The sequence below is a fragment of the Protopterus annectens genome, chromosome 11.part0 (genome assembly GCF_019279795.1).
Source record: "Protopterus annectens isolate FY-2018-M chromosome 11.part0, PAN1.0, whole genome shotgun sequence".
In the NCBI taxonomy this organism is placed as follows: Eukaryota; Metazoa; Chordata; order Ceratodontiformes; family Protopteridae; genus Protopterus; species Protopterus annectens.
Genome location: NC_056745.1, coordinates 116,066,759 through 116,091,758, shown reverse-complemented (window position 1 = coordinate 116,091,758; position 25,000 = coordinate 116,066,759). Strand labels below are relative to the sequence as shown.

General features: G+C 38.5%; 1 protein-coding gene across 1 annotated transcript in view; it reads left to right on the top strand.

Annotated features, from left to right (window-relative positions):
• Positions 1–25,000, top strand: part of NINJ2 (ninjurin 2) — a 753,014-nt gene that overhangs the window by 411,304 nt on the left and 316,710 nt on the right. The window contains exon 2 of the mRNA XM_044087492.1: positions 4,360–4,506. Within this exon, the coding sequence (XP_043943427.1) occupies positions 4,360–4,506 (147 nt within the window). The remainder of the gene's footprint in view (positions 1–4,359; positions 4,507–25,000) is intronic.

Here is a 25,000-nt window from a genome sequence, read left to right as displayed (position 1 = left end):
GCACATCCCTTGGGCTTGTCATTTGAAAGGACCTGTGACATGGATATTAAGGTGTTACTAGGTAAGAAAACTAAACAATATTTTAATTTATCTGCCAGTGAAAGAGGCATGCTGTTTGAATTAGCCACTAATAACAATATTAGAATATCTAAGGTGGAATGGGGGGCATTAGTAGTACTCAGCTTATTACCACAGTAGCATGTCTATTTTGCTTAGTGATTACCACTATCAATTAATTACAAAACAGGATGGATATAGTTCCTACAAGTGCATAGATATGTTTCTTTTAGAATAGTTTCAAAATGTATTTTAAATAAATTTCAATATGACTATTTAATGATAGAGAAGCCCCATATTCCCATCATGTTTGGGGTTCCAGAGACACACAAGGATTTAGATAAGCCCTCCTATGAGAACAACTATGGCATGGGCAGGTTTTAGAATTGAGCCCCTAAGTATGTTTTCAGATCATATCATTAACAAATTTGCATTTCTGGCTAAATCATAAATCAAGGATTCTTTTGATTTTGTGAGTGAGTTAAAGGATACTGATGTGGAAGAGCATTGGTGTCTGGTTGCTGCAGATATTCAGTCTTTGTTTACATGTATTCCATATGCCACTGGTATTGAAAGGGTCATAGATGAATGAAACCAGCCTGAACAATAAAACATTAAGGTTAGTAACTGAGTTTCTTGACGTCATTTTGAATAAAAAACTTTTTTTGTGTGCAATGGAAGTTATTATAGTCAAAAGTGTTGTATATCAATGGGTACCACAGGAGCAGCCAGTTATGACTATTTGCTGTTGTACCAGTGGGAGAACATGTATGTGTATACTAGTCCTATTTTATTTTTGTTAATAGATAGTACAGATTTCCGGATGATATCTTTTTTATATGCGCTGAAAAATCCGAAAAGTTGGATTTGCTTATTCAAGGACTAAATGCTTCTATAACATTTTTAAATTTGAAAAACATCACTTCCCTTGATAGTATAGTTTTGTATGATGTGATGATTTATAAGGATGATCAGTCCAGATTGGCAACTAGGATTTGTTATAAGAATATTAATAATGGGATGTTCAGTTTTGACATTATGCATCCGAAAAGGTTAAAAGAAGGTATTGTTTGCAGTTTAGCTAAAATGTGGTTCAACTTCCCAGTGACAGCAGAATTTTGGAAAGAGAATTGAAATCTGTTACCTTTAAAAAGTTGCTGCTTAGAGGTTATTCTGATAAGTCTATACAAGAAGGCATTATAAAATAACAATGCAATATAATACTGAAATAATGGCAGTTAATGATGAAAACAAAAATGTTGAGTGGACTATGTCCATAGACCTTACATATTCAGTTGCTTATTATGATATTAAGAACATTATTGAAAATAATTAGCAAATTTTGAGTTCTTGTGGGCAAATTGGTAAAGTACTGGGGGAGGGCCCACTATTCTCTTATAAAAAAGACAGAAATATTAAACATATATTTGAAAGAAAGGATGAGAAAGTTGAAGTGTGCAAAATAAATAGGAAACGCTCATATAAATGTGAGAATTGTACCCAGTGTTGGTATTATAGGGAAAGATCAGAATGAAATGTCATTTTTTTCCCAGAAATAAGGGCTTCCTTGTTTATTTTGACTGTAATTTCCACTTATGTGGTTTACATTGCAAAGTATAAGGATGTGGATGTTTTTTATGTGGGAAAGACCACACAGGCAATATGTGGAAGAGTTATTCAGAAAGGACACTTTAGATGCTTTAGGTTCATAGTTAAGTACTAGCCATACCTGTGAGACATTTTAAGCATAGCCAGTTTCCCTTTCAAAGGTAAAAATTAAACTCTGCACCTTAACCATTATACCATCCCTTCATCCCATAAATGTATTCTCCTCAATGGAAGTGGATAAATCCACAGAAAATTAGTAAACAGAGGTTCTTACTATCCAGTATGCGTCAGTGAAGTCTGGAAAAAGTTATCTCATGCTTCAAGTTATGTTCAAGAAAAGAAGGCTTTTAAAGCTATTTTTGAAAAAAAAAAAAACGCCTACATGTACAATGGAATTGTCGTTATGTTTTGACAATGTAGTTATTAAAATCTAATTTTCAGATATCTTTATTTATGACACTATTGACAAATTACTTGGAATATAGCACTTTAAGTTAATAGTTTAACTTGCTGTTTTTATGTACTAGCACTTCTTTGTTGTTCATTTGCAGATCTCTGAAGCTTCTATATTTGTTGTGTAATATACATTTATGTACTATTCTTCATGAAAATGTACCTTTACATCTCTGTATATATTACTATGTGTACCACTTGCAAATGCCATACCTTTAATTAACTTTCATTAACTTAACACATTAGCTCTCTGAAAGACCTTTGAGTATCATATCATTTTTTATGTAGTTTTCTGACATTTTATTTCAGCTATTGGCCAAAATTATGTGTTAGGGCTTTTGATGGCCTGCATAACTTTTAATTCTCATAACTACTATATGTCTTATACCATCTTAAAGTTATTTGTCACTATTTCTACCTTCATGGTTGTTTTATTGTTGGAGTGCCTGCTTCTGTGGGTTCTCAATAACTGTTTCATGATTTACAATGATTTTTACCTTTTTTCTGTTATTTTTCATTGTGTGATGCACAGTATGTATATGGGTAAAGTGTTTTTGTTTAGAATGAATGGAAGAAAGTTATGAATAGTATGAGGCTATTTGAAAATTAGCTATGAACAGCACTTAGGAATAGGCATTGTATTGATCCACACAGAAGCTGTGTCATACATTGCTAACACACACACACACACACACACACACACACACACACACACACACACACACACACACACACACGCACACACACACACACACACACACACACACACACACACACACACACACACACACACACACACACACGTGACCTTGGGATAAAGGAGTGAAATTTGGTGCATTGATTCAGTTCTTCTGAATGTAAACATTTTTTTTAAGTTAATTTATTTATTAATGAAGAAAAATGTAGTACGAAACTCTGGGACAGGGTATCTAGTGCAGTTTATGAAGAAACAAAGGCTTACTCCTGAAACTAGTTGGAGGGCGATGGAGGATAAAACAATGACAGTGCTGGTCATAGATCACACAGATAGACTGTGACGGGCACATGTGAGTCGTGTGTGTGTGTGTGTGTGTGTGTGTGTGTGTGTGTGTGTGTGTGTGTGTGTGTGAAACCAGTCAGGGATATTTTACAATATTCTGGACATTTGAGAGGTATGCATAGCACAAATAACATCATATCTTGGCTTAGATGCTGGAAAACAATACATAAATGAGTAATTATTTCCACAGACACAACGCACACTGTTCATACCCGTTTTAAAAATGAACTGAAACAAGTGCAAGTCTGCCAGCAATACAGCACATAGGTACAACCTATTTCACCATCGCACAAACCTAACCATAACTCCTAGAAAAGTAGTGTCATATAAAATAGTAATACACCCAGTTCAATACTGATTAGGACACAAAATTGAATGAATGCATTTACAGTGTTTTCATCTTGTTACTGTTGGAGCCTAGGAAAAAAATAAGAGCAAGTCTCTCAAAAAAGCCTGCCATGCTTCAGCCATTTCTAGTCCTTCTCTAGCACTGCTAACCTAGCATGACAGGGGGTGGAGTTTCAGAAAAAAAAATGTCAGAATGCCAACAAAACTGCTGTCTTGATAGTCTCAGCTTGAAAGTATCATGACAGAGCTTCTGTTGGTATTCTAATAAATAATTCCACCAAGGATAACACACATAACAGTTGTTACTATGGGAAGTGATACCGTTATTGCCACACACGCAAAACAAAAACAGATAACTTTAAAACCTTTACAAATTACTGTTAATACATGAAAGACCTTTCAGATGACACACTGAGACCCAGAAAACGCAATCTTTCAGTTCTCACACAAGTACAGGTCATTAATTCCAAGAATTTATTTTTTCCTTATTTTTTTTCTCTGCTAACCTGCCTTTGTCTTGCAGTGGTAGCTTGTATAAATGATATTAGAAGACGTCAAATGACTTGATGCTTACATTCACTCAAAAAAGCATAATGTAAAAGAGATATACAAGGTTCTCCTGCTCCTGATTCTGGAAAGACTGTTATCACAATTTCACCAGTACTTTTTGCAGCACTTGATAGGGAAAATGAGTCCACACCACTAAGCTCTGTCCTCCCTTGGGGCCACAGGGCAAGGACAATAAAGCGACAGGTTCCACAGAAGTTTATGAGATGAAACTAAGTTGTACTTTACTGATGTGTGCTTTTAATGCTGAATTTACAATAAAAGGTGTGTTGTATTGTATATCCTAGGTTGCATCGACTGACGAGTTGACCAAGAAGGAGGAGGCAAATAGAGAAAAGGGCAGCCCTAAGAACACAGCCCCAGGGGTCGTTGTGGTGCAGGGCTCAGGCGGAGAACATGACACCACCCCTGGTGACAAAGGAACAGTTACTGAGGTAGGAACCAATACAGGCTAAATGGATAACTCTTTGTAAAAAATTAAACACTGCTTTGAAATGATGAAGGCAAATCTTGATGTGACTTTGTCAGCTGTTCCAAGATGACAATGTACATGGGAAACAGAAAAACAGAAACGATTGCTGAACGTTAATGAAATGTAGTAATATCACCATGTAGTGTACTATCTATACAAAGATGTGAGGAACAGCAAACGTAATGCTACCTCTTTGGAATGCTATCAGTGGTCTTCTTTACTACAGCTGAGTATGCGAAAGTGTGCAACATATTTTTTTAGCATTTTCTAGACAACCTAGTAAGTCTTAATCCTTTAGTAAGATACTAAAACAAACATAATGAAAACCCTGAGACCTGAAAAATATAACGCTGATGTGAGAACAGAAACATATTAATGGCATGTGGTACACCAGATAGCTATATGTTTTTCTGACAAGTATAACAAGCTTTTTGAAGAAAAACATCAAATATTTATAAGAATGACTTATTCTTATACGAATGATGACTTATAGTCTTCATTTCCTTATTAGACAAACTTGCACAAGCAAGCAAATAGACTGAAATGCGTAGTAATGGACAGATTTGACAATAAGAAAAAGTTTCTGAGGAAACATGGAAAGGGAAACAACACATAATAAAACTATCTTTTCACTGTGTTATGGCTTTATCTTCCTAATGCTCAATTTCTTGTGGAAATGACTGCTAGCTGTTTCTGATAAGAGCCACAATGGACTGGGGTGGTACTATAGATTTTTACATGACTGTATTAGTATATTTCCATCTTATAGAGGGTCAGATGTGCATGTCATTTTTTTTATCTCTCTATCTAGCTGCAGATGTGTGTGTTATTTTTTTATCTCTCTTTCTATCTATCTATTTATCTGTCTGTCTATCTGGATCTACTACTAATGTCTATCATTGGAAATATCAGCATGCTTTACACTGACACACTTACATCAACAAAAATACAACCCCTGCTAACAGTGAGATTGCATAATCTCCAGGGAAAATTCATATCCCTTTTCTTGGGGGTTGTTAATCTTACACAGCTGATGACCATTTGCATATATTGACCAACATGGATTGACAATGCAGAGCCTGAGAAGCTGACTGGCTGGAATTTTTATTTATGCTGGAATTTACACACGCACACACACACACACACACACACACACACACATATATATATATATATATATATATATATATATATATATATATATATACATACATAGTGTACTGTGATCTCCATTCCAAAAAAAAAGTGTGTATGTGTGTGTGTCTATTATATGTATATATATATATATATATATATATATATATATATATATATATATATATATATGTGTGTGTGTGTGTGTGTGTGTGTGTGTGTGTGTGTGTGTCTACATCAAATAGTCAGTATGTGATCATCAAGACGAAAATATCAAAATCCCATTTCAGCAAACCAGAGGAACAATGAAGATCTTCCAAGGGTAAGTAACCACTCATCCAAAAAGACATAAAACCTAAACTGCATCATCCTACTACACCCTCCACACCCAACCAATCGTTTTAACGATTACAGGTAGACCCATATATATATATATATATATATATATATATATATATATATATGTATGTATATAGGTCCCTATCAGATGACCGAGTTTTCACAAACTTGAAATTCACTTCATCAAGACTATATGATCGAGTGTTTGAAAATCCAAAGCTTTTGAATGGAGATCACGGTACAGTGTATGAAAAATGTCTGAGAGTATAAGGATAATTTGTCCCACACACACACACACACACACACACACACACACACACACACACACACACACACACACACACACCGAAATGCACACATTCAAGCAGTCCTAACAGTAACCTTCATTTTGATACACGCATTTCTGCATTTTCTGGCACTTGTCTAATTTTGTATCAAAAGTGACTTGCTTTGAGACCTTAGTCTTTTAGCTTCATTTGCAGTTGTGTAAGATTTGTGAATTACTGCAAGATCTATACATCGTTTATTTATTATACCCCACTTCTATCACCATAAGTAGAATTATTTGTAAAAGTTAATCATTTCGATTTTAAGTCAAGTCTGGGACTTTAATCATGTAGAGTCGTGCACTTGTAGGAGAATTGTGAACTGCTGCAGGATCTGAGACTACTTTAGTCATTTATTGTTGCATTTTTCCACCAGTGGTGTTATAGGTTAATCTCTGTCTGGTCTGATACTATAGATTGTAGTTGGTATTGCAATAGTGACAGTATAGTATTGTAACCTTTGCTAAAGGATTTGTATTTCTGCACTTCAACAGCTGCTTACATTCCAGCTTTGCTGCCAACGTTTTATATTCTGTTCATCATTTGCCTACTTAAAGTTGCATTTTGGCACCTTTCTGTTTGTTAAATTTGCTACTATGGATACATCTGCTACTGTTTTTCCAGTTTTTGTGTCTGCTATGTTGTTACATTCCTCCCAGCCCCCACTGATACATCAAGTACTGCTCTCCCTACTGTTTGTACACTTATTACAGTTTTTCCATGCTCCACTGTAAAAGCTATAGTTTATGAAATTCTAACTCACCTCGGGTCTTTGACCTGTAGTACAAACTATGTGAACTGTGAATTGCTACAGGTTCTGCATACACAGAACTCCACTGCTGGCCTCATTTGATTGCATCCCATTCTGGCTCATCTCTTACAACATGTATAGAGCTGCACACACACAGAAGTTTTATCCTGTTCTCTGAGAAGCTTGGAAAGCCCTGAACTGTGAGAAATGAGCTTTTCATCAAAAAGGGAAGAAAAAAGCTGCACTAATACGCATTCAGTGCATGCTGCCATTGGACTCGCTCTATAGTGGCTTGTCTGCACAAGAATTTTTTTCCTTATAAGTGAGCTGCAGAACCTATATAATCTTAAAAATCCAGGTCTGAGGATCAAATAATCCATGACAAGTGCAAATAAATATTCCTTGAGCAGCAGTACACTCTTGACCAGATAACTAAGCGTTTCCCTATGCCTTAGTAGTAAGTCCACCCCAGTATTATCCTACACAAACCAAACTCCAAGTTGTTATAGTTCCCCCTACCTTTGAGTCATTCCTGTCAAAACTATGGTCCAGCACTTTCCCACAAACTCATCAGCAGTACAAACACATCGCACCTCACCAAGGCTATGACAAAACATATAATTTATCATATAGTGAGGTTCTAATGATTAACTTGCCTAAATCTCAAAGAACTCCAAAGTGCAAGACAGGCACAAAGCACATTCAGCAAGTTAATCCTACATCTTCCAACAGGGCAAGGAGTCCCAAAGTTATGGATGCTGAGCCAATGAGGCAGGCGTCTACCCCTCCAAACATTCAAGTTACAGGTTACTCCATTGTAAGGCATACAGATGTAATTATTGCCAGGCAGAGCAAGAAAAGAGTGATGATTAGTTGCTTCTCTGGTGCCAGAATCTGTCAGATCACATGTGCACTCAAGTCCTTTAACAACAGCTACCAGTATGACTCTGTCATAGAACATGTGGGTGTCAGTGACATGAGATGTACCTTGCTGGACTATATGAAGAGAGATATGGTGGAGTTCTTAGACTGTAAGTCTCATAGAAATAAGCCTAGCATTGAGCTGCATTTTACCTTCTCCAATGAGGATGCCACAATATAAGCAAAAAATACTTAACTTCAATAATTGGTTGAGTTTTTGGTGTCATTCAAAGGGAGGGGGGCTAATATTTGTTAGCCTGGGAGGATATGATTGACACACTGTACTGCTTCACGAAAGATACCCTGCATCTGTCCTCCTAGGTCTGAATTAATGAGAAGGACATTTTCCACCTCTGTATTGCCTTTTTTAGGCAATACCAACCTGATAAACCTACCATGATAATGACACAAGCAAAGGAACATATGAGGGTGTTACTGATCAATGCAAGTAGCCTGAACAAGAAACTGTACCCTCTACAAGCCCTTCTCGCCCTGGAGGATGTAGACAACTGTGTAGTGACTGAGGTATGGTTTAAAATAATGGAGAGCACTCTGGCTCTGCAAGGCTATAATGCCTTTCACATCTTGAGACTAACTACTGCACAGGAGGGGAAAACGGTGGAGGCGTTTCAATTATTATTGAGAAGAGGCTCACGTGAAGGCCGGTAAAGTAGCATGAAGCACTAGAGCTTCTCCGTGTTCAAATAACCATCAGAAAGGTCCCAGACCATATATTAACTAGCTATAGTACTCCCTTTATTTATTTATTTTATTTTACATTTTTTGACTGGGCTATTCTAACTGGATACATGTCCATTTTTAGTAGAGGCCCGGGGAGATAAGGTCCATCTTAAACTAATAAATCAGGACAGAAAAAAGGTCCAAAAATATCTAAATACATTATACATGAAGATTTTCTTAAAAGAACTTAATTATACAGAATGTGACTACTGAGTTTAACAAAGCAACACAGTACTATTTCCATGGGAAAGTGTTTGACAGTCATCATAAAGAATGTTAGGTAGGATTGTACAGTTTACAATGAAGTATACAAGTTATAATAAAGAATATAACACTGAAAAATAAGAAAGTTATTAAATATATACACTTAAAGAAGTAATTACAGTCATAGTGAAACAATAGTTGGTCTATATACAAAGTGGAAGACGTGCTCACAGCAGAAAGATTGTTGCAATGAACATACTCAGTGATAGTTCCCTGGGAGTAAGATACCAAGAAGGGAGTCAGGGATGAATTTACTATTTCCACAATGTGGGTTATTGGAGGAGAGGTATAGAATAATGTTGTACTGGGGGGGGGGGTACTCAGAGTTAGTACAAAGACATAGCCATTGTGTTTTTAGCTGGATTTTTGGTTGCTTTTTAAAGAGAGGTAATTATGAGAGAGATGTAAGTTTAATGGGAAGCTTGCTCCAAATCTTCCCCACTGAATTAGAGAAAAGAGAATCACCTGCCTTGTTGTGGGATTTCTGGATGGTAACCAGTAGTTTATTTGCTGAGCGAAGGGTAGTAAGGTTTGTGTAGGGGGAGATGAGGCTACTGAGAATAGGAGTATTTCTAGGCTGGTACAGAATGTTATGGGTAATGGAGAGTTGTTGAAATTCTAGCTGGTTATATAGTTCTAGCCATCCTAGAAGTTTGAGATTTAGACAGTGATGAGTTCTAAATGGGGACCCAGTAGCAAACCTGGCAATATTGTTGTAAGAAGTGGACAATTTGTTTAGGTTGCTTTTGGAAAGATTAGTATAAACTGGTGAGGCATAGAAGAGGGTGGAGATCAGATGGGTCTGGGCAATAGTTGATCTGGCTTCTGGGGTGAGAAAAGGTTTTATCCTATACAAGGATCCAAGTTTTCTGTTTACAGTTTTAATAGTAGCATTAATATGCGAGTCAAAGTTAAGGTTATGGTCAATTATTATACCTAAGAGTTTGCTAGTCGGGTCAGGAGCTATGATTGTACCATTGTTTGATTTAATAGAGAAATCTATTGGGGAGGATTTAATAGTTGGCGTAAATAGCAATACTTTGTTTTTTTTTTTGGCATTTAGGAGGAGGCAACGTTGTTGGAACCAGTTTTCAACTAGGTTAAATACTGTTTGGGTGATGGATTGAAGTTTAGATGAAGAGGAGGCTTTGCAAATCAAAGTGCAGTCGTCTGCGTATTGTATGCAGGTAGGTAGAGGTAAATTTATAGAAAGGTCATTAATGAATATAGAGAAGAGTAGAGGTCCCAGGATAGAGCATTGAGGGACACTAAGGGTAATATGGAGATGTTTGGATAGGTTATTATCCCAAAGGACAGCCTGCTGTCTATTGTGTAAGTAGGACTTGAACCATTGTAATGCCTGCGTGTCAAGTGAGAATGATTTGAGTATGTTGAGAAGTATTTGATGGTTAACCATATCAAAAGCTTTAGATAGGTCAATGAAGAGTGCAGAGGAGAGCATGTTATTTATTTATTTTATTTATTTTACATTTGTTGACCGGGATAGTCCGACTGGATGCATGTCCATTTTCAGCGGAGGCCCGGGGAGAAAAGCTCCAAGGGTAAGCAGATACAGTATTACATAATACCAGCATTACATATTACAAACAGACTATTTACAGAGATTACATAAGTAAGCAAGTTAGACAAGTTCCACAGGTTACAGTTAATCCTGAGCACAAGTCAGGATTAAATTAAATTACACAGTAAACTGGTTAACAGATTTTTACACATTCTAGAGAGAGTTAGCCAGGCTTGATACATTGTCATAGCCAGTTAAGTGACAAATGTTGTTTGAGTCTAGTTTTAAATTGACCTAAGGTGGAAAGTAAGGTAATATCAGCTGGAAGAGAGTTCCAGGATCTACTTACAGAGTTTGCAAAGAGAGAATCACCGGCTGTGTTATTAATTTTGCTAGTCTGAATTAGTAGTTTGTTAGAGGATCAAGCGGTCTAGGATTGTTATAGGGGTGATAATATTTTTAAGTGCAGGAGTATTGTCCGGATTATAGAGGATTTTATAGGCCATAATCAGTTGGTTATACTGGATTAGGCTGGGTAGTTCAAGCCAACCAAGCTGATTTAGATTGATGCAATGATGTGTCCTAAAAGGCAGCCCAGTGGCAAACCTGGCAATGTGGTTGTAGCAAATTGAGAGTTTGTTAAGGACAGTCTTGTTCAAATTCGAGAGTAGAGGGGATGCATACAGAAGGGTTGAAAGAAGGTGAGAGTGAGCTATGGCAATTTTAGCTGGAGGGGTTAGGAAGGCTTTTATTCTGTAAAGTGACCCTAGTTTTTTATTGATGGTTTTGATAGTTTGGTTAACATGTAGGTCAAATTTGAGATTATTGTCTATGATGACACCTATTGTGCCATCATTTGATTTTATGGTAAAGGTGAAAGCGGTAGACCTAAGTGTTGGTGAAAATAACAGCATTTTAGTTTTTTTGGGATTTAGGATCAGACGATGTTCAGAAAGCCAGTTTTCTATTATATTAAAGGTGGTCTGGGTAGCTGACCATAACTCTACTGGAGATGTGGCTGAGCAAATCAGAGTAGAGTCATCAGCATATTGGATACAGCTGACTTTTGGGATGACAGTATAAAGGTCATTAATGAAGATGGAGAACAGCAAGGGCCCTAGTATAGATCCTTGTGGTACTCCGAGGGTGTTAGGTAGAAGGTTAGAGAGTTTGTTCTGCCAGAGGACAGCCTGCTGTCGACCATTCAGGTAGGATTGAAACCATTGGAGGGCTCCAGTATCTAGACAGAATGTTTGCAGGGTGTGGATTAAAAGTTGGTGATCAACCATATCGAATGCCTTGGAAAGATCCAAAAAGAGGGCTGAGGATATATAATTATTGTTGAGATTATTGTTTATGGTGTTAGTAAAGGCTAGGAGGGCTGAAGTAGCGCTGTGATGAGGACTGAAGCCATGCTGAGTGTCTGCCTTAAGGCGATTTTGGATTAGGTGGTGCATGAGTTGTCTATGAATACATTTTTCCATAATCTTTGCAAGTGGAGAGAGTATAGCTATTGGACTATAATTGGAGAATTCAGTAGAGCTGCCTCCTTTGTGAAGTGGGATTACATAGGATATTTTCCAGATGGTGAGAATTTTAGCTTCTACTATGGTTCAATTGATTAGTATTGAGACGGGGTAAACAATAGCATCAGCTGATTTTTGCAGGTACTCGGCAGGGAGTTGATCAGCAGAAAGTGTAGTGGGTTTTAATTTTTTGATCAAGGTACGGATAAGTGAAGTGGCGACTGGTTGGAAGCTGAACACAAGTAGGTTTCTAGGGGTGCTACTTTCAGGACCAGGGAAGCTAGGAGGTAGTTGGCTAGCTAGGGCTTGAATTGTCTCAGTAAAGAATTGGTTAAAACTATCAGAAACATCTTCAGGGGTTTTATCAATAGTAGTAGCAGGGATTGGGGTTGAAGTTTGTCCAGGATGTAGTAGATTATTTAAACCTGCCCAAAACTTCTGAGGGTTATTTTGATTTACTGTCTGTAAATTACAGTAGTATTGTTTTTTGTCTTGTAAAATTAATTTTTTGGTTTCGTTCCTGGATTGCCTGTATTTAATGTGATCTTGAGGGTCTTTAGAAGAATGCCATAAAGCCCATGCTTTGTTTCTAAGGGTAATTTTGAGTTTAGACTCTATAGAAAGCCACAATGCAGTTTTTGCCTTGGTTCTCTTTGAACGAACAGGTGCATGCAAATCAAGGATCTCAAGGAATTTGTTGTTAAAGTATGCTACTGCTTCCTCTAAGGGGAGGTGTTTTAGAATAAACCAATTACATGAGTTTAGTTCTTGTTGGAATTTGGCAGAATCAAAGTTTTTATTGTTTCTAACCTTTCTGAGTAAGGGTTGTTGGGAATTAATGGTTTTGTGCTTAATTACATATGTGAGAAGGTGATCGCTTAGGCCATTAAGGAGGGTACCAGAGGTGTACAGTTGGGGGTGACTGTTTATGAGTACCCAGTCAAGTATACTTTCTTTTTGGTTGGGTTTACCTATCCTGGTAGGGGTGGATATGATTTGTGTAAATGCATGCAGGTTAATATGGGTGGTTGGGGATTCTAAGGAACAGGTGCCCCAGTCTATGTTAAAGTCTCCAAGTAGTAGGGTTTCTTGGGGGTAGTGACATGATAACCAGTGCAGGATATCTTCAAATGTAGATATATTGTTACCTGGGGGAATGTACATACAGATGATATTAATGCATTTATTTTTATTAAGTTGCAATTTGGTGGCAAGAATCTCAGAGTTATTAATCTGAGGAGGTTGTATTACATCTATGGTGACATTCAACTCAGATTTATAGAGTACAGCTACCCCACCCCCTTCCTCGAAGCACAATCCAGCCTGTGTATGTTGTACCCAGGTGGTAACACTTCATTGTCTTTAGTGTTAGGTTTTAACCAGGTTTCAGATAAACAGAGAATCTCAGGGGAGTGGACATCCAGAAGTGCATGCAATTCATGTACCTTGTTATTAATGCTTCTAATATTGAGATGACAGACTAGGAGAGAGTTAGTTGGCCTATTAATTGTAGGTTTGTAGCTTAGATTACAAGTAGAGGGGGTATGTGTATCTGAAGTGAGTAGGCCAGGGTTGGGGTGAATATTACCACCAAGTATTAGGTTGAGTCTATACTTGGTGATGAACTTCAGGAATTTGTTTATTAGTTTATGGTAGTGTTTGGATCTAGAGCTAATGTGCCTGGGGTTGAGATGTTGATAGACTGAACAAGATGTTGGATAGGATCTGGTTATTATTACGATGTTTATTAATGCAGTCCGTAAAGGATAGGAGAGTAGTGGTGGTAATGTGGAACAGTCTGAAACCATGCTGACAGTCAGCTAGAAGGTTATTTTGGAGAATGTCGTCAAGAAATTGTTGATGGATGTATTTTTCCATGATTTTGGCTAGTGGAGAGAGTACGGCTATAGGCCGAAAGTTAGAGTTCAGTTGAGTTACCACCCTTGTGAAGTGGGATTATGTGAGAGATTTTCCAGAGAAAAGGAATGGAGCCTTCAGTGATGGTTCTATTGATTATTTCTTTATGACCCAAGAAAGCCACAACAACTATCTACAGGAACTGGAATCACTCAGTATTAAACCCAATACCATTAATGGATCTAAAGTATGCAGCTATAGACTGAGATACCTACACCACAACTATTGCACAAGCACAGAGAGTCTTGGAATTTGTCAATACAGATGCTGTGGAACAATAAGTCAGAATACTCACTAGTGGGAATGTCATCTTAGATCTTGTCCTTACTAATATGAAGACATCTTACACTATCCCTGGTATATATTCATCATTTGTTAGGTTACACTATAAAGGTTTCTCCTTCAAAATAAAACTGATGCCAGAGACCCTTTCAATCCAATGTATCTTTATAAAATTCTTTAAGACAAATTACCTACTCCCAAGTGATACATTGGCAAGCCTTAAATCCTCACCAAGCCCAGTTAACTCCACTGAATACACAGAAATGTACACAACTGCACTATACTGGCATGTAAACAGCTTCATGGATGCAGCTGTACCTTGTAGAAACATGTACAGGGCAGATACTAGAAACAGAGACCCCCATGGTGGATTCAAAATATCAACAAGTTTTTCAATAAAATAAAGAGAATTTTGACCAAAAGTAATGGGACCAATTCTCAGAATGATAGAGTCCCCATCATTGAAATAAACAAACATGCAACTCATGAGTTTAATAAATTCCACCAAAACCAAGTTTGAGGCGAAAGTAGCTGTGAAGCCAAAGACAATCGTAATGCCTTTTTTTTTTAGTTGTGTTCATAATCTCAGGACCACAATGCAGTAATGCACTCAGCTGATTGTGAGCAATGTTACCTACACTGAGGCTGAACATATAGCAAACCTACTGTCTGATAAAGTGAGCTCAAACTTTACCCCACTTTCCCTTCCATCTATCCCACAAGATATATGTGAAACTAACTTGTCTCCAGCTAACTCACATGATCAATTCCTAAAAGTGCTATTATAAGCTAATAATACTGCATTGATGGTTCCTGACAATGTCCCTGGATGCATCTTAAAAAGTATGATGCATGACTTAGTACAACTCTAACAAAACTGTTCAACCTCAGCCTCCATACAGGTTTTCTTCCAAGTGAATGCATAACAGCTACAGTTATTCCCCTGCATAAAGGAGGACCTTCCACAGACCGAGGCAATTACAGACTCATAAGTCTAACCAGCCTCATATGCAAAGCCAAGGAAAGACGTATCATTTAACTGATCAATAAAGACATAGGGAACCTCCAAACACGGGACTTGTCTCATTTTGGATTCATCAAGGGCAGGGAATGCTTTTATTTAACCTAACCTAACCTAACCTAACCTAACCTAACCTAACGGTTTTAATATGGGTTTGAGATAGGGGTTCACTACTATTGCTAAGCTACAAACCTCGTCCCTATCTCAACCCATGTTAAAACCCGTTCCTAGGCTTGCTTTTAAAGTTTGACATTGCCGTGTTTGACTTTCCGTTGTCGAACATAGTGCAGTCGACTGAGTGTCATTCGAAATAATGATAGTAAACCATGTAAACTACAGGCTTGATGTCTTAAATGTAAAGAAATACTATTACATGTGGAACTGGAAATAAATGTGACAACAGTGCACTCTACTGACCAAAGTAAAGTCTGTGGTAACCCTTTAAAGTGGACAGTGGTGCTGAAAAGTCTAGATGAAGACATTTTTTCTATTGTTTTAACCAAGAGTTAAATTGCTAGATTTAAACATGCAAATGTATTTTTATTGCTCTGTTCCTGACCAGCTGCAAGATAACAAAAGGGAGCTGTTAAGACTGTAAATGTTCATAGGTTCATAGGTTGGTACTAGGCTATCGGCCCTAGGGCCTATACAAGCCTAGCCATAACAATTCTCTGGCTATTTCTTCCCACACTATTTACTTCCTTGGACCCCTGTCTAGCAGAGTGACTGACGTGATCCCTGGGGTGAATTTCCTTTCTCATATCCAATCGTCAAGGTTCCTTTTGAAGAGGGCCAAACAGGCGCTCTGCTTGACATGTATGGGCAGTCTATTCCAGAGTCTGGGGAGTCTCTGGGTCAGGAACCTATCTCTTAAGCATGTTTTATTTATTGTGATGACAAGGTTTAGATCCCTGGAGCGTCTGGCTCTGAGGGACTGGGATTTCTTTAAGTGTAGCATGTCCAACAGCTCTGGGTTTGACATGGCCTTGTATGTTAAGCAGAGATCACCTCTGAGTAGACAATATGCGACAGAGTATAGCTGGAGTTTTTTGAGGCAGTCAGCATAGGGCATCTGCTTTAGGCCTGTGATTCTTTTAGTGAGGTATTTCTGCGGCCTTTCCAGTTGTTGCAGGTGTCTTGAGAGGTACATACCAAATGGGGCATTGTATTCTATAATGGGTCTAATGAGGGATGAGTACAGTGGGACAATGACCTCCTTTTTTCTGGATAAAAAGCCCTTAGTGATGAGGTGTGCCACACAGAAGGATTTCTTGACTGTTGTGGCGATGTGGTTATCGAAGGTGAGACCACTGTCCACCTGTGTCCCTAAGTGTCTTATCACACTTTCGGTGTTTAGTGTACTGCCACCTATGTGGTAATTTACGGGTGCATGTTTTTTCCCAAAGGGGATAACATACATTTCTTGGCATTGAGCTTGAACCCATGGCTCTGGCACCAAGCATCTGTTTCTGTAAGGCCCTTTTGTAGAGTATCCACATCATTTTGAGATTCAATAATGGCTTCCAGTTTGCAGTCATCTGTGAACTTTGTTAGCCCGAGTCCATTAGTGTTGGCCTGTACTTCAGAGAAGTAGATGCCAAACAAGAGTGGCCCCAGGACTGAACCCAGAGGTACTCCACTTGTCACTTGTCTGGAGCTGGATTTGGAGTCAGCTACTTTTACAGTGTGGGCTCTGTCAGTAAGGCAGTTGGCAACCCAGAGTGATGTAGGGATTAATGCCCAGCTTAGTAAGTTTATCTATGATTCCAGAGTGGGGGATGGTGTCAAAGGCCTTGGCAAGGTCCAGATAGGCTGTGTGGACCGCCTTACCCTCGTCCACAGCTCTGGAGACTGATTCAAAGTAGTCAATCAGGTTCAGGAGACAAGATCGGCCCTTCACAAACCCAAACTGGGTGGGGTCCAGTATTTGAAGGTTGCCAATGTCTTTGTTTATAATTTCCAAGATAATACGTTCCATGGCCTTGCAGATCAGGCTCATCAGACTGATGGGGTGGTAGTTCCCGGGATCCAAGGTGGATCCTCCCTTGTGGAGTGGGATAACTGTAGCTGTGCGCCACTCAGTGGGCATGAAGCCTGAGATGAGACTATGATTAAACATGACACTTAGGTGAGGTGCCAGTTAATTTTGTAGTTCATGTAGTACACAGCCCGGGATGTCATCTAGTCCCATGGATGTTGTATTCTTAGCTTTGGATTTTTTACTTGTGTGGCCATTATTACCAGAATTTGGCAATCATCCAGTATCGAAATGGGCCATTTAGGGGGTGAGAGGGGGGTGTAGTTGGCACTGAATCGATCTGCCAGGATATTGGCAATATCCTTGGGATCAGTATATTTAATGCCATTCTGTTGTAGTTCAAAGCAGACCTGAGCATTGCCATTTAGATTCTTGACATAGTTATAGAATGCCTTGGTAATTTTATTTTCGTACCTAGCTTTGGAGGATTTTATGAGGGATCTCAGCTTCTTACTGAGGCTGATAAGGGAGTTTTTTTGCATCTTGGGATTTTCCACTTTTCTGCAACAGTTTCTTCCTTTTGTTGTAAACTTTGTTTATGGCAGGGGACCACCAGATTGATTTCATTCTTTTGGAGGAGAGCCTCTTGGTTCTATTTGAGATGGCACGATTCATGCATGAGTGGATGTGCTTGTACAGTGCCTTAGTGTAGGACTCAGCAGTTGAACTTTCAGTTCCTGTCTGCATGGGTGTCATGAAGTTTGTCACTTCTGACTTGAGTAGCATGAAGTTGGCTTTGGAGAAGTTTTTTTATGGAGGTTTCCTTACTGGGGGGTGGGGTGGGATGTGGATGTTAAGGGTGATTAGCTTATGGTCTGATCTGACCAATGAGGGGGTGACCATAGGTGTGGAGCATCAATTTCCCATGTTGGTAATTACCAGGTCTAGGATATTGGAGCCCCTGGTGGCACAATGGATTAGTTGATCCAGGGCATTGGAATTTATGAATTCCAAGAGCCGTTGGGCAAAGATGTTGGTACAGGAGTAGTTTTCCCAGTTAATGGCAGGGTAGTTGAAGTCATCCAGTATTAGGGTCTTACAACTGGATTTCAGTCTTACCTAGTGTTAGTTACACCTGGAGAATTTCAGATGCATTGTGTTGGGCCACCAGCCTGGTGGTGTGAATATCCTTGGTGAATATGGACACTCCTCCACCTTTAGTGTTTTGATCCTGGTTTGGTGGCCAAAAAGTGTGATAAGAGTTGTAGCCTGGTATTGCAGGGGTGCTCTCTGGAGCCTTGAACCAGGTCTCAGTTACTGCACAGATATCGATGTTCTCCATTTTTAGGAGTGCCTCGAGAGAGTGCATTTTGAGGTTTAGACTTCTAGCACTGAGTAGCATTAACTTCAGATTTTGCATGCTTATACCTGTTACGGTGGTGGTTTTGTCCTTTGAACTTTGCCTTAAAAAGGCACTATAGGGGTGGCAAGAGCCTTAGCCAGTAACCTGAATCCCAGGGATGACAGGTGCAGACCATCTCTGGCAAAGCATCGTGGTCTGTCGATCATGTCATCCCATGCAGACAGATACTGGATCCCCTTTGAATGACACCAGAAGCTTAGCCAATTGTTGAAGTCAATCATTTTGTCCTTATATTGTGGTATCATTCTGGGCGAAGGCAGGATGCTACTCAGGGCTAGGGTCATACCTGGCTGGGCCACATGATCTGAGAGCTCTTTCATGTCTCTTTTCATGCAGTCCAGGGAGGTACATCTCAAGTCATTCACTCAAACATGGCCAATGACAGAGTCATATTTGTACTTGTTGTGGAGTGACTTGAGTGCATGTAGTTAATGTGTAGCCTGGGAACACCAGGAAAGTGTAAAATATGACATAATGTTTATCAGAACTGAAATAGCAATTTAAACAGAGAGAATAGAAGGCATTAAGCATTTTTGTCTTGACTATCCAACTCAGCACTCTGCCTGTTGTCTTATGTAAGTTATCTTAGACTTGTGTTTTCTTTTACAGAGCTAGAAATTTGAAAGTTTAGACTGTGTTTTTCTGTGATGTCAGAACTGTACTATTGATTTATTTTAAGTATTTCTGTGTGATCTCTGAACTTGTGACTAGCACTGACTGTGTAGTAGAAAGTATTGTCTTGTGATTTTAATTATTTATTATTAAATATTTTAAACCCTTTTAACTGTGGCTGGTTTGTGTAGAGATAAGTTAAGTTCTAGAGTACATTGCATATTTATAGAGTTTAGTGTACAAAGCCACTCTAATAAGCCTTGACTGATTAGTCACACTTAGCAATTGGATAATAATATTGCACAGTAATAATTGTACACCCTTTTAAGGGCCTTTGGCTAGCTGATAATATTAGCTGGATGGTGGCAGCTGGTAGTACTGTATAGTCTGGGTAAATGGGGCACAGCTGGAGAACCTGTGCCAGCCTTCTCCAGTAGTGTCTGTGTGGTTGTATAACCTCTTATCTCAAAATGTGTGTGTGTGTGTGTGTGTGTGTGTGTGTGTGTGTGTGTGTGTGTGTGTGTGTGTGTGTCAGCTACTTGGGCAGGGACACAAAGCACTGCTTGGACAGAGAGGGTTCTGGAGATTTTAGATTGCCCACTAGGCTGAGATCTGGACCCTATAGCTGTGCCAGTGGGGAGTCTTATTGGGGACCTGGGGAGCAAGGGAGTGACCAGCCCTGGACTGACTGTGATCTCTGTGTGCACTTAAGGGAAATTGCACTTTACTGTGGGTATTTGTTATCCTTTCCTCATATATGAGATGCCCTCTCTGGTGTTAGTGGTGAGGATTGAGGCTCCTTGATTGCTGGGCCAGGGAATGGGCATCACACCTGTAAACAGTGGTCACTAAAGAAGGTGGTTGTACTCTCAAGCAGCCACACAGCAGACATTCAGAGTTTCATATCACAGTAATTTAATTTATTTTTGTTAGCTTGGTTAGTCAAGGAGAACAGGCAAGGATGTTAGCAGAGGAGTATGGCAAGCTGAGAAGGAACCAGTTGGCTGAGATGTGCTAAGACAATGGACTGGTGCATACAAACCTGATTAAAGCAGAAATGATTGCAGCCTTGGTCACAGCTGCATCACAGACCAGCAACCAGGTTGACAGCCAGACTGGCCTTGGGGGTGTACAACAGTTGGAACTAGAATTGGCAGAGAGACTGTGGCATTTGGAGGCTGAAGAAAATGAGAGGCAGAGGCAACATGAAAAGGAAATGTTTAATCTTTGCCAGCGTCATGGAGGTAATGGGGGAAGCAAATAACCATACCTCAGTAGTAATAAAGGTCAGTAAATTTCTTCCCCAATTTACAGAGAGTGATAATTTTGATAGTTTTGTCCATATGTTTGAAAGGGTATGTAAACACTATAATGTTGACCAAGGGCTCTTGGGTATGGTTCCTGACCCACTTACTCCATGTACCTGTTATCCTCCCAGTGTACATTGCCCACTGGTGCTAGTGGTGAGGATTGAGGCTCCTTGATTACTGGTCCTTGATATATATATATATAGCGTGTTCATTGAGAGCACTTGCATGCATGGAATATTGCTGTGGTAGGTATACTTCTGTATTAGACTGTATTAGTGGCACACTTGATAAAACAACTAGGAGAACAATTAAATTATATGCTGCAAAGTGGAACTATACTATCATACATACAGTATTTTAGTTACTGATGGCTTACATTAGTTTAAAGTGATAATGCTCGGCTATAGAGTCTTTAAGCAGTACATTGTTAATGAGACAGGACTATAACCTATATATTTCAAGAAGTGGTAGTAATTTAACTTGCTTTCTGTGTGCTGCAAGTATATTGTGCCAAATTCAGTTATTCACAGTCAATAACTCCTGCTAATGTATGTTTATAGTGTAACTTGCTTGGTATTTTCCATTTTAGCTGTAAAGCCTTATTAAGTCATGACTACAGGACCGAACAGACTTGAAATACCAATGGTAGCAGGTTAAGGTTTTTCTTTTTTCTAATTAACCAGACTATTAATGTACCCTTGCTGTCTCTATCTGTCTTTAGCCCACTTTAGAAATAACCTACAATCATGGACAATCCCCCAACTTTGGTTCTTCTTCAACTATCATTCTCAGATACGAAAACAATAAAAACAGCTGGAATGTGCACTAGAGCTGAAAGCATGTTTAAGCATTCCATTTTCAATGGACCAACTCCCTATTTAACTAAAAGTATGTTTCTGTAGCCACAGATAATCTAAATAACTACAGAACCTGACAGAGCTTTCTAAATACATTTCTTAAGGTTATGTGATGTGCACACTGAGCCAGAATGGTGCTCAAAGTCCCCAGCCCCTTCTGTCACATAATCTTACTTTTTTCCCTCATTAGAAGTTTAGTGTTCCCTACAGCAAGTTAGAAAACACCTACTCCATGGTACACTTCACTACAGGTCTTCTAGGCATTATTTTAAGTGTCTACAGTGCTCAATAATAGATATTGTTATTATTGGGAGCTGTTTTCTGATGGGGAGACTAAATGCAGCCTACCTGTATGCAGAGCACAACTATTGATAGTTTTTATTTTGTTTTTGCTTAACAGCAAAATGAAAATCTTAGTTGCAGTCTTTCTCTACCTGCTCTGTTTTTCCTCGCTCCACTCAGACTCACTACACTCCCCTATCCTACCCCCATTCCCAGCCACCCCCAGTTCAATTACATTTATTTCTATCCAAAGCACTCTCACCTAGACTCCCTGTCCAATCAGCTGTCATGTCTTAATCACTTTTAGCACTCATTTAAGCAGCTATAGCCTTCTTTCCTAGCCCCCTTAGCAACCATTACTTATTATCCCTCCATTCTATCTCAACATCATCATCATTCCAGTCCCTCCCATCACTACCAATTTAATAGTCCCTTAAACTAACTACTACCCATTATCCTTCATGTTTCTCTCACCTTACCATTGCTAGCAGAGCCTAACAGGACACCTACCTTGATAGGAAGGAGAAAAGAGGTGAAGGAGTAGCCATAGTATTTAAGAACAACCTCATATTACAATCACTGAATCTCAATAGCGTCCATGGGTGGTGAAAGCCAGGAAACCTTGTTGGCTAGGCTTACATAGGCCCTAGGGCCAATAGCCTAGTACCTACCTATGAACATATTAATATAACAGCCCCCAACAATACTGAGATACTACTAACCAAATTACAAATTAACCCTTACAAGCATTTAACTATAATAGCCATTTATATATCACCAGGCAATAATGTACCCACAACTGACCATATACTGCAATGTATTTCAAATAACATCACCCATGAAACCATCATCATGGGTGATTTCAGTATTGACTGGTCAACATGTAACTAACAAAACCCCAGCAATCATATTAACCTTTATGGTTTCACACAAATTATTCAAACACCTACCAGAACAGAGAGTAAATCAAATAAACAGTCTATCCTTGACTGGACCCTGTCTAACAAACCCTTTCACTATCAAAATTCTGGCTGTTTACCAAATAGAGTTAGTGACCACATACCTACCTATCAGCTCAGACAACACATTAACTGTATTAAACATACCATTTACTGTCTAATCCATAATAAGAAAAATTTTAACACCCAGATCTAATAAACACCAGAAAAATTTAACTGGACCCCTCTAAAGAATTTGCCCCTAGATGCTGCTGTTGAACACTTTAATAATACTTTCCACAACAGCCATAACAAATTGGCACCCCCCAGAACAGTCTGAGTAAAGGCAAATTATGCCTCTTGGCTAACTAAAAAAACAAAAACCCTCCTTAAACTGAGAGACAAGGCCTGGACCTCATGGCAAACTAACAAAACTCAACCAAACTGCCTAGCTTATCAACAAATCAGGTATAAGGTCAAACACCAAATCGAACTAGACAAAATAAATTACTACACCAACACACAACTTAAATAATTAAAGTTATTAATTAACAAGGTGTTAATTCATCTGATGAAGTCTGTGGACAAAAACGTATTTACTTGAGCGTTTATGTGCAAATAAAAGTTGCATATACATATTTTTGGGCATCTTTGGAGTGTAGTTCTTCGTGGCCTTCTGAACTGCTTAGATTTTAAGTGTTGAAGTCTGCTTCCCTAATCTCTTACTAGTTTTTGGTATTTTTAAGGAAGATATCTTCTCTTGTACATCATGGCATCTCAGATTCATGCTCCTTTTTCACTTATTTAGAATTACAATTGTAATTTAATTATTTAATTAGAGGATTATTTGTGCTAATACAATGAGTATGCTTAAAGTGTTCAGTGAGTTATAAAATATATTTTTATTTTTGACTCATAATTTGTGCAATTTTAAAATAACCAGTGTATTGCTTAGGCATTAGAATGGGGTGGGGTTTAAGACATTTTTAGCAGGATGGCAGATGATTCACAGATAAATCAGTTACAGGAATATTTTTCATGTAATTCCTGAAGGAATATTACAGATTGCATGGAGGCTGGGTGAAAGAACCATTAAAGAGAGGAATATATTCATATAATGCATTTGAGACAATAAAAACACATGATTGTGAGTGGCAAGTTTTATCGTGCAATGCACGAACTCCAGGAAAGAGTTACTGAGTTACACCCAATAATGCTTATAGATAAACAGTTGTTATTACCCAGTATCACGGAAACATGAGTAAATGCTTGTAATGAGTATGGTATGGAGGTGTCTGGTTATATATTATTTAGAAATGATAGGGATGAGACAACTGATGAAGGGTTTGCAATATTTATAAGACAGGATATTAAATAAGTAAGATGGGAAGATTTCAGGAAACAAGTTAGGGAAGAGACAATTTTAAGTCAAAGAATAAAATATTTGCTCTGACAGACAAGATCCAAGAAAAAAGGGATGGATGGTGATAGACTGAAGATAATTGTAGGTTCATAAAATCTAAGACTTGAAGTAAGAACTAAGGATAAACCACATTAGCAGAACAAGGCAGAAGAAGGAGCAGGGGAGGAAGAACAGTATAAAATACGTTGCAGAAAAGCAATAAAGGAGGTGAAGCATAACATGAAAAAAACTGGCAGAATGCATAAAGAATAGAAATATGTTTTATTTTAGGTGTAATCTAGAGGAAAAAAGGAAGAAAGAATCAGTTAAGCAGTTTAGTTCTGAAATAAAAATAATCAAGGGGATAATGTAGGGGGTTTAAATGGCTACTTTTAAAATGTCGAGATTTTTCCATTTGACACAAAAAAAAAAAATGAAAGTCAAAATGTAGAACACGACATAATGTTGAATTAGCTGAATGAATTCAGCAGATTCGACACTGTTGCCGAACAGATTACGTGATGTATGTATAGGTGCTCAGGTAAAGGAAACTCCTATACCTAACATCATGCCCCCCCTGCACCCCCCCTGTAGGGGGGGCTGCACCCCTCACACCCCCTGCTAACTATATATTCCATCTCCGAGATCACACTACAGTGAGAAAACAGATAAATTTCCCAAACTGCACTGTACCACGATCTCTGTACAGTACTTCGAGTTTATATTAGCGAATGCACAGTGCATTTATTGATATAAACTTTTGAACACGGAGATGTTCAGCAAGATGGAAATTCAAACATCCATGTTTTGAGTTTCCATCTGCAAAGCATCTCCATTCGACTTTTTAATAGTAAATTGTTCTAAATATATACTTTGCTTCAGTGTTCACAAAGGAGAAAGAAAGTAGGGT